Raw genomic sequence first — 12,778 nt, forward strand, 5'->3', positions numbered from 1 at the left:
TTGGCATCTTTATTTATTTATTTTATTTTGGCAATATAATAGAATAAAAAAGCAAATAGAATGACTAAACTGGTGGCAATTGTAGTATACATCATGTACAGTGTGTAGGACATAAAAAAGTGAGTGGGAATGTGCAACTACTGTGAGAAACAATGCAATACAATACACAAAACTATACAACACAATGAAAAATATTAAATACTATGAGAGATATCGTTTATATGCAGTATATTTAGTAGTATACAATATACTACTTTCACATGGGAGAGAATGGTGTCAGCGCACACACTCTATTTAGGAGAGAATTTATCACTGAACCATAAAACTTAAAAGTTATTATTTGCTGTAAACAACAGTGGAATTTCAGAGGGGGCCACAATTTGAAGCAACCAACAACTCACAATGCTTTTCACTGGGCGAACAAAGTGCATATAAATACATATAGATATACAGTATCTGATACTCTGCACCCCTTAATTATTTGTTTAAAGCAGACTCTGTGATAGTAAACTGTATGCCCAGGTGAAAAAAAAGTTCACTAAAATACATTTTATTTAAGTGCACTTAGTACACTTCCATAATGTACTTAAAGTGCTCTATTTTCGCGCACTTATTTTATACTTAATATACTAAAAGCTTAACTTTAGTACTTTTTAAGATAAACTTAAGATCAACTAAGTGTACTCAACTGTGCTATTTTGACACACACTGATGATGAACTTAAATATATTTTTAATATACTATTTCAACCTTTAAAAAATGTATTTTGTTACCACTTTTAGTATATCTAAAACCCATTTTTAATGCATTTTAATTATACTAATAAATTACTCAAAATATAATAATAATACATTATAAATATATATTATACTTAAGGTGTATTCCTTTGTCAAAAGAAGTACACTAAAATACATTTTATTAAAGTAAACATCTATACTGTACTTAAAGTGCTCCATTTTCACACACTACTTAATATACTAAAGGTTTCTTTAGTACTTCTTAAGATAAACTTAAGATCATCTTAGTGTACTCAAAACACACTGAAGATGAACTAAAATATGCTTTTAACATACTATTTCAGCTTTAATTTTTTTACCCATAGTTTAAAAAGATACCACAGATACAATACAGCACAGGTATGTAATGTACAAACAAACAGCATCCCTTTCTTGAAAAACACTTTAATTTTTTTAAACATTATTCAAAAAAAATTCAAATAAAGTACAAACAGACCTAGAGGTTGGAAAAAAAGAACATTAAAACTATAAAATAATTAAACTACAGCATACAGTACATCTTAAATATAAACAAAACACGATTTTCTTTTCTTTTTTAAAATTTTACAGTCCTTTCCCAACCTTGGGGGGAAAAAAACTAAACAAACAAAAAAAAACAACAACCAACAAACAAAGATTAATTTTAACAGTGTTTTTTTTTTTTCGACAACTTTCGTTGTTGCATTTTCGACGCATTACAGCTCTCACCTCTGACTGCGTCGTGCCCGGAAACTCTGATATAACAGTGTCTGCCAAGGAAAAACATAAATAAATTAGTACCAGGCTGGTTTGTGAACCATATAGCTACAAAATTATGCTTATATAATGCTTGCTAGAATATAGACACACAATGATTTTTTAACAAGGGGTAATAAAGGCAAAAATGGCTAAGAGACCTTTTTCACAGTCCGTGTGTCATCATATCTGATTTGTAATGTAAAGGATGGCTGCATTACTGTCAGTGGACAGACAGCAGTTTTGTGAAGAAAGCTAAACTAATTTAGCCGGACTTTAGCCTAAAACCAGACCATTCACAGTTGTAACTGAGTTAGGGTCTGGCAAAGCTTCGTAGAAAAATAATTTCCAGAGAGGCGTCACCAACGGGTGTCGCTCAAATTTCGATAGACCTAAAACCAATCAGAAGGAGATGACGTAATGTAAGTAAGGGGGTGGGTTTGCTTTCAAAAAACAACAGAAGACAGATTTATGCTTTGAGTTTGAATAGAAATATTACACAGTACAGTTTGTTGAACTAAAATAGTGATTGTGCATTAACAGCTGTCAATCATGTATGCAAATGTGCAGAACTTATTTACACAGCGCATTTTTTCTTTTGGTCACACATGCGAACCTGTGTACCACTTATGCCCACCCAGGGCTCCAGACTAACTTTTCCACTGGTTGCACTGGTGCTACCGACTTTCTCAGTTGGTCGCACCTTTTTTTCTTTTTTGCTACATGCCATGGGATAAATCATTGCATGCTGATGAATAGTGGTCTTAATCTGCATACCCTAGTTTTGCATTGATGTAAAAAGACTGACAGTGACACAAGACCTCATGTTAGCAAAATGTATTAATCTTTTAACTCTCAAAAAAACTATTAAAAAACATGCATTTTCTAATGTTTGATTACAATTTTACTGTCTTCACATAGAGATGGGCATTGATAAGATTTTATCAATAATAATGCCACTGACGATTCTGATTATCGATCCGATTCTTTAACGATTCTCTTATCGATTCTTGATCGCACTGTGTGGAAAAATGTAGTCATATGCTTTTCAAAAAAAACAAGTGGTTTTATTTATTTTGAAGCTTAAGCTTGAGTAAGCAAACTGTACTTTTTATGTAATTTATGTAATAAATAGAACCTTATTGTAAAGTGTTACTGATTAGTTATACACCGATTCAGACGTCTCCTGAGTTCACTGTTGGAAAGATCAGTTGTTTTAACCATTCATTAAAATGAATCGGTTCAAAGGAGTCATTAGTTCGCGAATTGGACGTGTCATGCGCGTTGTGTGATTATCCCAGCAGAAGGACATGGACATCCAATATTTCTGTCAACACAGAAAACATTTCATCACTGGATGTTTTTTTTTTTCATTTAATTAAAGTGTTGTTTATGTCAGCTGAATGCCCGAGACTTTTCAGAGAAGATAGGGCAACTTATTTAGCACAATTCACACCCAGCGGTAATTCAGGTAAAAACAAATCTCCGAATGTTCCACATGATACTTTGGTCTTCCGACCTTTTACCACCGTGACGATTTATTTTGATTAATATGTGCGAGGGAGAGAGAGCAAGACAGCGCTTAGTCGACGGTGAAGTCTTGTTTACACTTTCGCTTGGCCCCGTGCGCCACCGGGTCTCTCTCTCTGCTCGTTCTTTCAGTTAAACACGCGCCATGTCACGCGCAGCAGTTCATCTACATTACTCACCGATCAAATAAGACTTTGGCGGGACACAAATTAACTTTGGCGGGCACTAAAACAAGTTCAATGCAGGAAAATTCATGCGTGAATTTAACCGAGTACATGACCATGCACTTGCACAAATGCGACCACATAAAATTTTAACTCGCACATTCTCAAAAAATGATCGCATATGTGACTATTTTGGTCGCAGTCTGGAACCCTGCCACCCCAGGTAATAAGTGTCAAAACACATCGTAAGTGGGGTGGGAACAGGATGCCAAACGCCACAGTTGAACCTTCTAGAGGTGTCAGGACTATATTTCTATCACTAAAGATATGAAGAAAGGTGCCTGCTTAAAATGCTTACAAAGATTGTTGTTACTATTAATTCCTAATGCTCAGAATCTTTCCCTGTATAAAACTGAAATACGGTACCACCACTTTTACACACTGCTTTAAATACAAAGCACATCAATAGAAGATTACAATCACAAATGTAATATTGTATAGTATATAAGACATAATTATCCACATAGCCTCCCGTAGCAGAACTCATTTCAGGTATTTTATACTGTACCTTTCAAGGCTTTCACCACTTGACTACTGACACATAATGGCTGTTCCACGCTCTCTCCACTTGCCTCAGTAGCCCCTGAGGTGTCCTATATTTAAAAGAATAAAAAAATAATTCAAATCATAAGGATTTGCATGGCAATGTTATACTTGCAAAAAACGGTTTGGAGAACCTGCTGAAAGATTATGCTTAAAAATACATTAGAATAACTATAACACAGTCCAAATGTTTTTGTTGTTTTGTGTATGGTCTGAAACAACATACGGTTGGTTGAGAATTCTCTGGGTTATCGAACAAATCCACATTTGTGTCCACGGTTTCTGCTTGAACTTCCTCCTCACTATGTAATGGATTGGTTCTGCATGGAGTGGAGTGGAGTGGTTTCCTCAGTGTATCCTTCAGCTGAGTGAGGATCCTCTCCTTTGCAAGCTTTTTTTGTCTCTGAACCAAATAAAAACTATGTTATATACAACGTACAAAACAGCGAAGGGCCAACAGGACATCTGTACGTTAAGTCTACAAACCACTGACATTTAAACAATACCATAGATATTCCAATTTGTAATATCTCTGTAATAATCAGGACATTTCATAATAGGACTGCAAAATCACCAACATTAGGGCAATTATATAAAAAAAAATCATTTGTTGCGCAATATTACGGTAAATACTTACTTTTACTTTGTCATATTGTCGTTTCATCTCAATGTCTGTTTCGTCGTCAGAACTTTCTAAATGTTTTTTTTTTCTGGAGCAAAGACAAAAACACATTACACGGCATTCTTAAACACATTTTCACTTGCAAACAAAACAATTGAGTTTGCATTTTCGAAAAAAAACCGCCATTGTAGTTTAAAATTTCAATTTAAAAGAACATTCCTTGCCGATTACGACCCCTCCCTGTCAATCATGGCATCAAGGAGGGGCCAGCGTTCAGAAACGTTTCTGTGTCATTGCAAGACAGACAAGGGGATATCATTTTAATTTCATTTTGTATAAAGTTAGCTGGCTGCAGCATCTTGTAACTTACTTAAGCCACCGGCAGCACACTCATTTTGACTCTCATGTTTAAACATGTGAGCCAAAATTTCTGAAGATGGATTAAGTATTTATCCAACTTACTGAACAAACGTCAGCACTAAACTGCATTTAATCATTAATAGTTCATGCATGTTATCAAATTCAACAAGTTATACCTACTCGTGGTGGAGCGCTAGCTCCTGCTGCCTTGACGTTCGCCATTTCGCGCCAGTGTAACGGACGGACTGTGGCCCATAGAGGTTGTGATTGGCCGAAATTGTTAGAGACGTCTGATTGGCTACGGAAAATTATTTTGCAAAAAAAAAATCACATTTGATTTGAGGATAAAGCCCGGTCAGAGTGTGTCAAGAACTATTCAATAATGAATTGTGTGGCAGTTTTTTAAAAGCACAAAATATATTTGAGATTCGTGATCAACCAGATATGCAATGATGGCGCACAAAAGAAGATATAAAGAATACATACTTGATGATTCGAGCCAACCATCAAAGTCCACGAAATATCAACGGATAACAGCATCTGAGGTAATTTTGTTTCCTGCTAGGCTTAACGACAACGTATTATTTTTATTATTATTATTATTATTATTATTAAGGCATAACAGTGCTTTGTTTATTACAGAATTATTTAAAGTGCCGAGTGAATTACAAGAACTATCGCAATTGCCCATCCTCCCACAAAGAAAAGAGACGAGTCTTAAAAGAGGTAACGTATGCTACATTATGTCATTTTACAAAACAGTTATGGACGTTTATCACTGATTCATTTTAGAATATTAACTAGGGAGGGCGGTAATGTGTGTGCCTTTAGACTGCATCAGTTTTGTATTCGTTCCTATGACAAATCATCATCCCTTGAGGATTGTCGTCCTGGTGACGTTTCTATTAATCTATAATCCAGCCAGAATCAATAAATCACAATTTAAATCTTTGTTTGTTCTTCAGCATAGTGTAGCCTAAGCCAAATTAAATTGCCCAATAGAGGCATGGGAGTGCATTCTAGAAGTGAGAGCAGTCATGAGGCTCAAACTCTGAGCTCCCTGCAGTTTGCCTACAACTGGCCTGCTAAATGTGCAATTTAAGATTGCTAAATTAGCTTATAACAGCAGCCAGAGTTTTAGTTCTTACAAATTCAAATAGTTATTCATACAGAATTGTGTTTGTCATCATTACACTAACTATAGTGGCATAATCTAGCTGTCCCAGAATGCTCCTCATGAAGGCCCTCTCACAGAAAGTGCAAGAAGTCAAACAGCAGGACTACAGCATGAGCAGGACACACAAAACAACAAATCCTCAGAGGTAAAATGTCTGCAGATTGAAATGTTAAAAGTTTAACATTTTTAAATGTAATGCTTGTTTGTTGCATTATTATCACTATTCTACAATGGAAGTAGAGATGCACCGATTGATCGGCTCGTGACCGGAACCGGCCGATTTTCACGTGACGGCCGGTCAGTCTGACATAATGCGATTTTATGCCGGTCAAATGCACTCGGGCATTAGCATAATTAACATTGCGTAACATCAGGGAAAACATGTAATCAGGAATAAAATAATATATATTTATTTATAACCTATATATTATTTTATTTTACCTGTTTTCATACGGAAGTTTAGTTTGCTAAATATATCAAATTTTTTTAGTTGGATATTGGATATGAAATGAAGGAAATGATTCTGCCATAACACTGAACTTTAGATGTGTGTGAACTTCCCACACCAGGAGTATTTTATATAGTTCTATTTTATAGCGATTATCTGTACAAAAAAATGTTATATGCAAAAATGTAAAATGTTGTATTAAAGAAAAGAAAAGAAATATTTGTGTGTGCTGTAAAGTGATTAGAAAAATGGAAATCGGTATCGGCAGGTCAAACTCAATGAAAAATCGAAATCGCCCTAGAAACTGTAATCGGTGCGTCCCTAAATGGAAGTAAATTATGGATAGGCTTAATTTTTTCCTGTTGTCCTGTATGTGTATGTGATAAAGACAAAAACTGCTTGTAATACAACCACCCATGTCTCGCCCACTGGCTGTTGTATGGCTCATTACAGTCTGACAGTGAGGCAGCCTGGAGACAGTCCCACTCAGTGCAAGTGATGGAATCACCCTCCACGTCAGACCAAGCCAGCCCTTGGACTCACATAAGTGGGGACCAACAGGATATACAAATGCTAACAGAATTACAGGTAATAATTAATGTGAACATTGCCCAATTTGTATTAATAAAACTTCAAATAAAGAAGTTACTGTCAACACCATCTTAAACATATGTCAACAAATTATAAATACTTTGGAGTAAACACTCTACGGTTATCCATTCATGACAGGTTTACGCCAATTCAAATTCATTAGTAGACCAGTACACATAAGTTTACAAGGTGAATAACTTCCAGATGTTCAGCAGTTAATGGCTATAACACACATTATTTGATAGTGTTTATGCAAAACTTTTGTAACTTTGTTTGTCATGATGTAATTTGAGGGATCTTCACTACAATGCAGATACAGTTTAACAAACACATTTCAGTTAATTGGCTTTTTTTTTTTAAATGAAGAGGTTCAATATTCCTTTCTATGTATATATTAAAGTATGTCAACCAAATTATATAAATTTATTCAAAACACCCAGTCAGATTTGTGTATCTGGGTATGTTTTGTCAGTGGACAAGACATCTATCCCATTATTCATTGCAAAACTACTCAAATTCTGTCTGGTTGTGTATTGTAAGTTAACAGTCTTAAACTATTATAAAAAACAACAAAGTAAAAGCATGTTTTTTTTTTTATCTATGGCAGGACATATCCTGTACACAGCCAGAAGAGAACATGTCTGTTCCAACTGCTGACCAGTATGAGCCAAACGAAAAGGTTAGTAGATTGTATTATTGTATGTTTTCTCTTTACACAATGAGTCTTTTACTACAGGTTACTTTTTACAATAATAATTATTATTAAGATTATGTATTGTAAATTAACAATTGTAAACCATTATTAAAAAAACACCAAAGTAAAAGCAGTTATCTATGTTTTTTTTTAGGTATGGCAGGACATATCCTGGACACAACCAGAAGAGAATATGTCTTTTCCAACTGCTGACCAGCTTGTTTTATTGTATGTTTTTTATTATTGTGTGTTTTTTGCTATAGGTTACTTTTTACAATAATTAATATTATGATTATGTTATCACAGGCAGGCCCATTGACAGATGGAGATGATCCTGTGTATCCCGGCGCACCTCTGACAAAAGGACAAAGTTTACTGTTGCTTATGTCCTTTGTACTAAGGCACAATCTTACAGCTGTTTCACTGGACCATCTACTGAGAATTTTCAACGAGCATTTTCCAGGCATGGTACCAGTGACCACATATCTTTTCCGAAAAGCTTATGGTCAGTATGGAAATTATGAACCCCATTTCTACTGTCCTACATGTGAAAACTACTTAGGGAAAAGTACTGGTGAGCTACAGTGTGACATTTGTCACACAGTAACTGATTCAGATAGCTCTCTTAAAAGTGGATGCTTTTTCCTGGTTCTTAGTTTGGCCTCACAGATCCAAACATTGCTTGAGGAAAAACAAACAATTTTTCAAAAAGATTGGCTGATTTCAGATACAATTTCAGACATCCAATGTGGAGAAGAGTATCAGAAATTTAAGGAATCTGGTGCAATGGGTGAGGATGACATATCTTTAATTTGGAACTGTGATGGAATCCCACTGTTCAGGAGCTCCAAGTACCAGATCTGGCCCATACAGTGCCAAGTTATAGAGCTTGAGCCTAGAGAACGCAAGGCAAATATCTGTCTTCCATGTCTTTGGTTTGGTGAAAAAAAGCCCTACATGCTCACATTTTTGAGGCCATTCGTAGATGAACTGTCAATTCTACAGAAAGATGGAATTAAATGGAAAGATTCAGCAAACATAGAGCACACTTCCAAGGTTTTTGATCTCATATGTAGTTCTGATTCAGTTGCCCGCCCACTTCTAAGGAACACTAAACAGTTCAATGGTTTTTATGGGTGTGACTTCTGTTACCATGTTGGGGGAGGTCCCTACACAAGTAAAGCCCCTGTGCCAAAACTTAGAACTGAAGTAGAGCACTTTGATCACGCATTGGCCGCAACACTTGAGAAAACTGTAATGGGAGTAAAAGGACCTTCACCTTTAATGAAACTTGAAAACTTTCAAATGATAAATGGATTTGTTCCAGAGTATCAACACTGTGTCTGCCTTGGGGTTACAATGCAACTAGCTAATCTGTGGTTTGACTCCAGAAATCATGAACAAGAGTGGTACATAGGAACAAAATCAGACCTTCTAGACAAAGAGCTAGTTACATTCAAACCACCTGTTGAGATAATCAGAGTACCACGATCTGTGGCAGACAGAAAGTACTGGAAGGCATCAGAGTGGAGGTCGGTCCTCCTATTCTATGCTCTGCCTCTTCTGAATGGGGTTTTACTGAGGAAATTCTGGAACCACCTTTTTCTGTTTGTGTTTGCTATGCATATTCTGTTGGGAGAAAAAGTGAAACGCTGTGATATTGATGTAGTAGAAAGATCTCTCAGAAAGTTCACTTTGCAGTTTGAGAAGTTGTATGGAGCAGCAAATATGACTTTCAATGTTCGTCTACTGACACACATTACAACAAGTGTTAGGAATTGGGGGCCTCTGTGGGCCACATCAACCTTTTCCTTCGAATCATTTAATGGCACTCTGTTAAAGTACTACCATGGAACCACCCATGTTCCTGAACAAATTGTTAGAAGGTTTCTTTGCTGGAGAAGTCTAATGCAGAAAGCTGAAAAGGTGATGGCAGATGCAAATGATGGTGTTAAAAAGATTTTTTCTGGTTTACTTAGCAGCCATTTACATTCTTGTAATTCAGCCAGCCTCAATGAAAATGTCAGGGTTTTTGTCAAACCCTGTCATGGTAAACTATCACTACCCCAATCATCTGCTGTCAAAAAGTTGCTGGGTGTTACAGTCAGTCAATGTGTATTTTATCATCGTTTCATTGTAAAAGGAATACTGTACCATTCAAGCAGTTACAGAAAAGCAGTTAAAAAAAGGATAAACTCAACAGTAGAATTACTGGATGGACGACTGTGCAGAATTCTTAGCTTGTTAGTATTCAGTCAATCAATGCACTGTGTATTGGTTAGGGAGCTCAAGAATACCGGTAAACTGCTCTGCAGGGACAGTGAGCTAAACATTACTTCAACTTTTGTTTCTGAGGTGTTGCAGTCCAACAATGTATGTGCGGTTCCCACTGATCTGTTGTACAGAAAATGTGTTTTGATAGAAGCAAGAGCCAAAAACTATGTTATTCCACTCCCAAATAATATAGAGAGAGATTAAATATGAACTGATAACACACTACTATTAATGTGAGATGACTTACAGACTACTGTACTTATAATCCAAGCCTGCAAGTTTTTTTTTTTAAATGTTATGCAATACAACGCAAACAGTTAGAAAAATACAGTTGTCATGCCTGTCCTAAATATTAACTCACAGACTGTGCAGTGTTAAGTGTTTTTTTTTATTACTGTGAAATGAGTCAATTATTCTAATATCTGTTTTCTTTTTAATGACAATAAATGTGGAAAACTGTCATTTTGTACTGCAAAAGCACTTTTATGTAACAAGCTTAATGTGATACTAGTGCATTTATAATATGCTACTGTATTTTTCATGAAAATTCAAATAATAATTAAATCTGCTAACTTTATGTAAAATATCACTGCATGCTTTTTTTAATGCAAAACACGAATATGTGTACTATGTTTGACTTAAAATCAATTGAAGATTTAGTGCATTTATGTATACTTACAGTTAATTTAAACTATTACATTGTTAATATATTTTAAACAAAATTAATTTAGGTATCTAATTAAATTAAAAAAAATCACTATTTAGTATATTTATATAGAGTGTACTTAAATAGCACATTTGTGAATACATTTAAAACATGTTATTCAAACTAATAGCTATCTAAAAGTGCACTAACAATGAACTACTTTTAAAGCTTTAAAATATGCACTTGTAAAAATACACTAATAACACTCTTCTGTGTGTTTTTCAAATAGTATATCTTAATTCAATAAAAATACATTTAAAATATCAATGTTAGTATACTTTCACAATTACACTTAATACTACTAAAATTAAAATGTACTTTTAATTAGTGTTTTTATAGTGTATAATTTTTTTGAGAGTTTTATTAAAAAAATTAAAATATGTACTACAAATATACCGGTATTTAATTGTTTTCTTAATGCACTCAAGTACACCTTATTTTTACCATATATTAAATCCACTAAAATGAGTGATCCTTGCACACTTTTTACTTCAGAATAGTGTACCTTGAATACACTTAAAATCAATTTAAGATTTAGTTTGTTTATTTTAAAGTGTATTTAAATAGCAGTTTTTGGAAATTTAAACTTTTGATTAATATATTTTGAATATATTTTAAGTAAAATCAATTTAATTTTAACTTATGATAGCTATCTAAAAGTGCACTAATAATGAACTATTTGTAATCGTTAAAAATATAATTCTAAGAAATACACTAATAACACTCTTCTGTATATTTTTTCAAAAGTATGTATTATTTATATGCACTAAAAATACATTTAAAATATAAATGGTATTTAATATACTTTCTCAATTACACTTAAGTTCTACTTAAGTAAAGATATACTTTAGATTAGTGTATTTATAGTGTATAATTTCTACATTTTTTTAGCACAAAAAAAAGAATGTACTACAAATGTACTTTCTTATTTTTAAATGTAATTTTATTGCACTCAAGTACACTTTTTTTTCACCTGGGTGACCATTTATTATCATTATACATACATCAGAGAGAGAAGGAAAAATTTCAGTAACTTGCTGGCGTGCACGAAAATCATCTGTATATTGGCTCATCATCATCTCCTCTTCATCTCTGACACCCAAGGGCGCTCTCACTCATACCACATGTTGTGTAGTGCCGCACGTTGTGTTGCTGTTACCGATAATGTGAACAATATTCAATACTATGAGCAACAAAACTGAGAGATATCGTTCTATTGTAACCTAAAATTTGTGATAAAAACATTGAGAGGTCAATTTATTCATGAGTATATCAATATTATATAGAGTGGAATTTTATTGCAGCTGATTTGTGCGTTAGATGCTGATTTATAGGTTTAAAAGGACAATTAGTGTGTAAGTGAAGTTACACAAATGATAGTGTTTAACACCTTGAAGTATTTAAAGATTCTCATTAATTTGCTCTCCATTTATTTGAAATTAAGCATCTAAGAACTGCGCCCTGCAGCAGAGTTTTGTAAGTGATCATCAATCTCGACATTAATTAGAAGAATAATCCCCCACAGGTGAATGACTGTCCTAAATCCCTCTAGCTACTTTCACACGGGAGAGAACTTGGTGTCAGCGCACACACTCCTCTCTTTAGGAGAGACTTTATCACCAAACCATAAAACTTAAAAGTTATTATCTGCTGTAAACAACAGCTTCTTAATTTGAAAAAGACACCTCTATACAGAGCAACATTTTATAAACTTGAGCTGGGTGAGATGTGACAGATTGCATGGGAGACTCATGCGCTCAGAGGAGGCTTTTAATAGATCTATATAGAGTACAGTCTCAAACTGGCATTAATATTCACAATTTGTATAATTTTTCTACATTGTCTCTCTCATTACACACAGAATTTCAACTAATTGGAAGTAAATGGCTGGCAGTTCATTGCTAATCACTGTAATTGCCAACTCATTCGGTGCTCTTGATAACTGGCCTGCTCAGACTTTATCAGCCACCCAAATGCAGAATGGAGAGGTTTGTGTAATATTCAGCCAGTCACCCATGGTTTTTATAAATTATAATTAACATTAATTTATAGTAATGTGCAATGTATGCATTTGAGCATCACCCTGTAAGAATGATTC

At 34.4% G+C, this 12,778-nt stretch overlaps 1 protein-coding gene across 3 annotated transcripts; it reads left to right on the top strand.

Moving 5' to 3' along the window:
• Nucleotides 1-2,991: 2,991 nt before the first annotated feature.
• On the top strand, nt 2,992-10,474 carry LOC127662427 (uncharacterized). Of its 3 annotated transcripts, none has more exons than XM_052153598.1 (6): nt 2,992-5,516; nt 5,995-6,112; nt 6,804-7,003; nt 7,614-7,685; nt 7,855-7,928; nt 8,007-10,474. In XM_052153598.1, the coding sequence occupies exon 6, from the start codon at nt 8,085-8,087 to the stop codon at nt 10,176-10,178; it is 2,094 nt and encodes a 697-aa protein (XP_052009558.1). In that variant the 5' UTR covers nt 2,992-5,516; nt 5,995-6,112; nt 6,804-7,003; nt 7,614-7,685; nt 7,855-7,928; nt 8,007-8,084; the 3' UTR covers nt 10,179-10,474. The 3 variants fall into 3 exon arrangements, with proteins under 3 accessions (XP_052009558.1, XP_052009556.1, XP_052009557.1); XM_052153596.1 differs by having other exon boundaries at nt 6,869-7,003; XM_052153597.1 differs by having other exon boundaries at nt 6,008-6,112; nt 6,869-7,003.
• Nucleotides 10,475-12,778: the final 2,304 nt, after the last annotated feature.

Source organism: Xyrauchen texanus, chromosome 22 (assembly GCF_025860055.1).
Source record: "Xyrauchen texanus isolate HMW12.3.18 chromosome 22, RBS_HiC_50CHRs, whole genome shotgun sequence".
NCBI classification, from domain to species: domain Eukaryota; kingdom Metazoa; phylum Chordata; class Actinopteri; order Cypriniformes; family Catostomidae; genus Xyrauchen; species Xyrauchen texanus.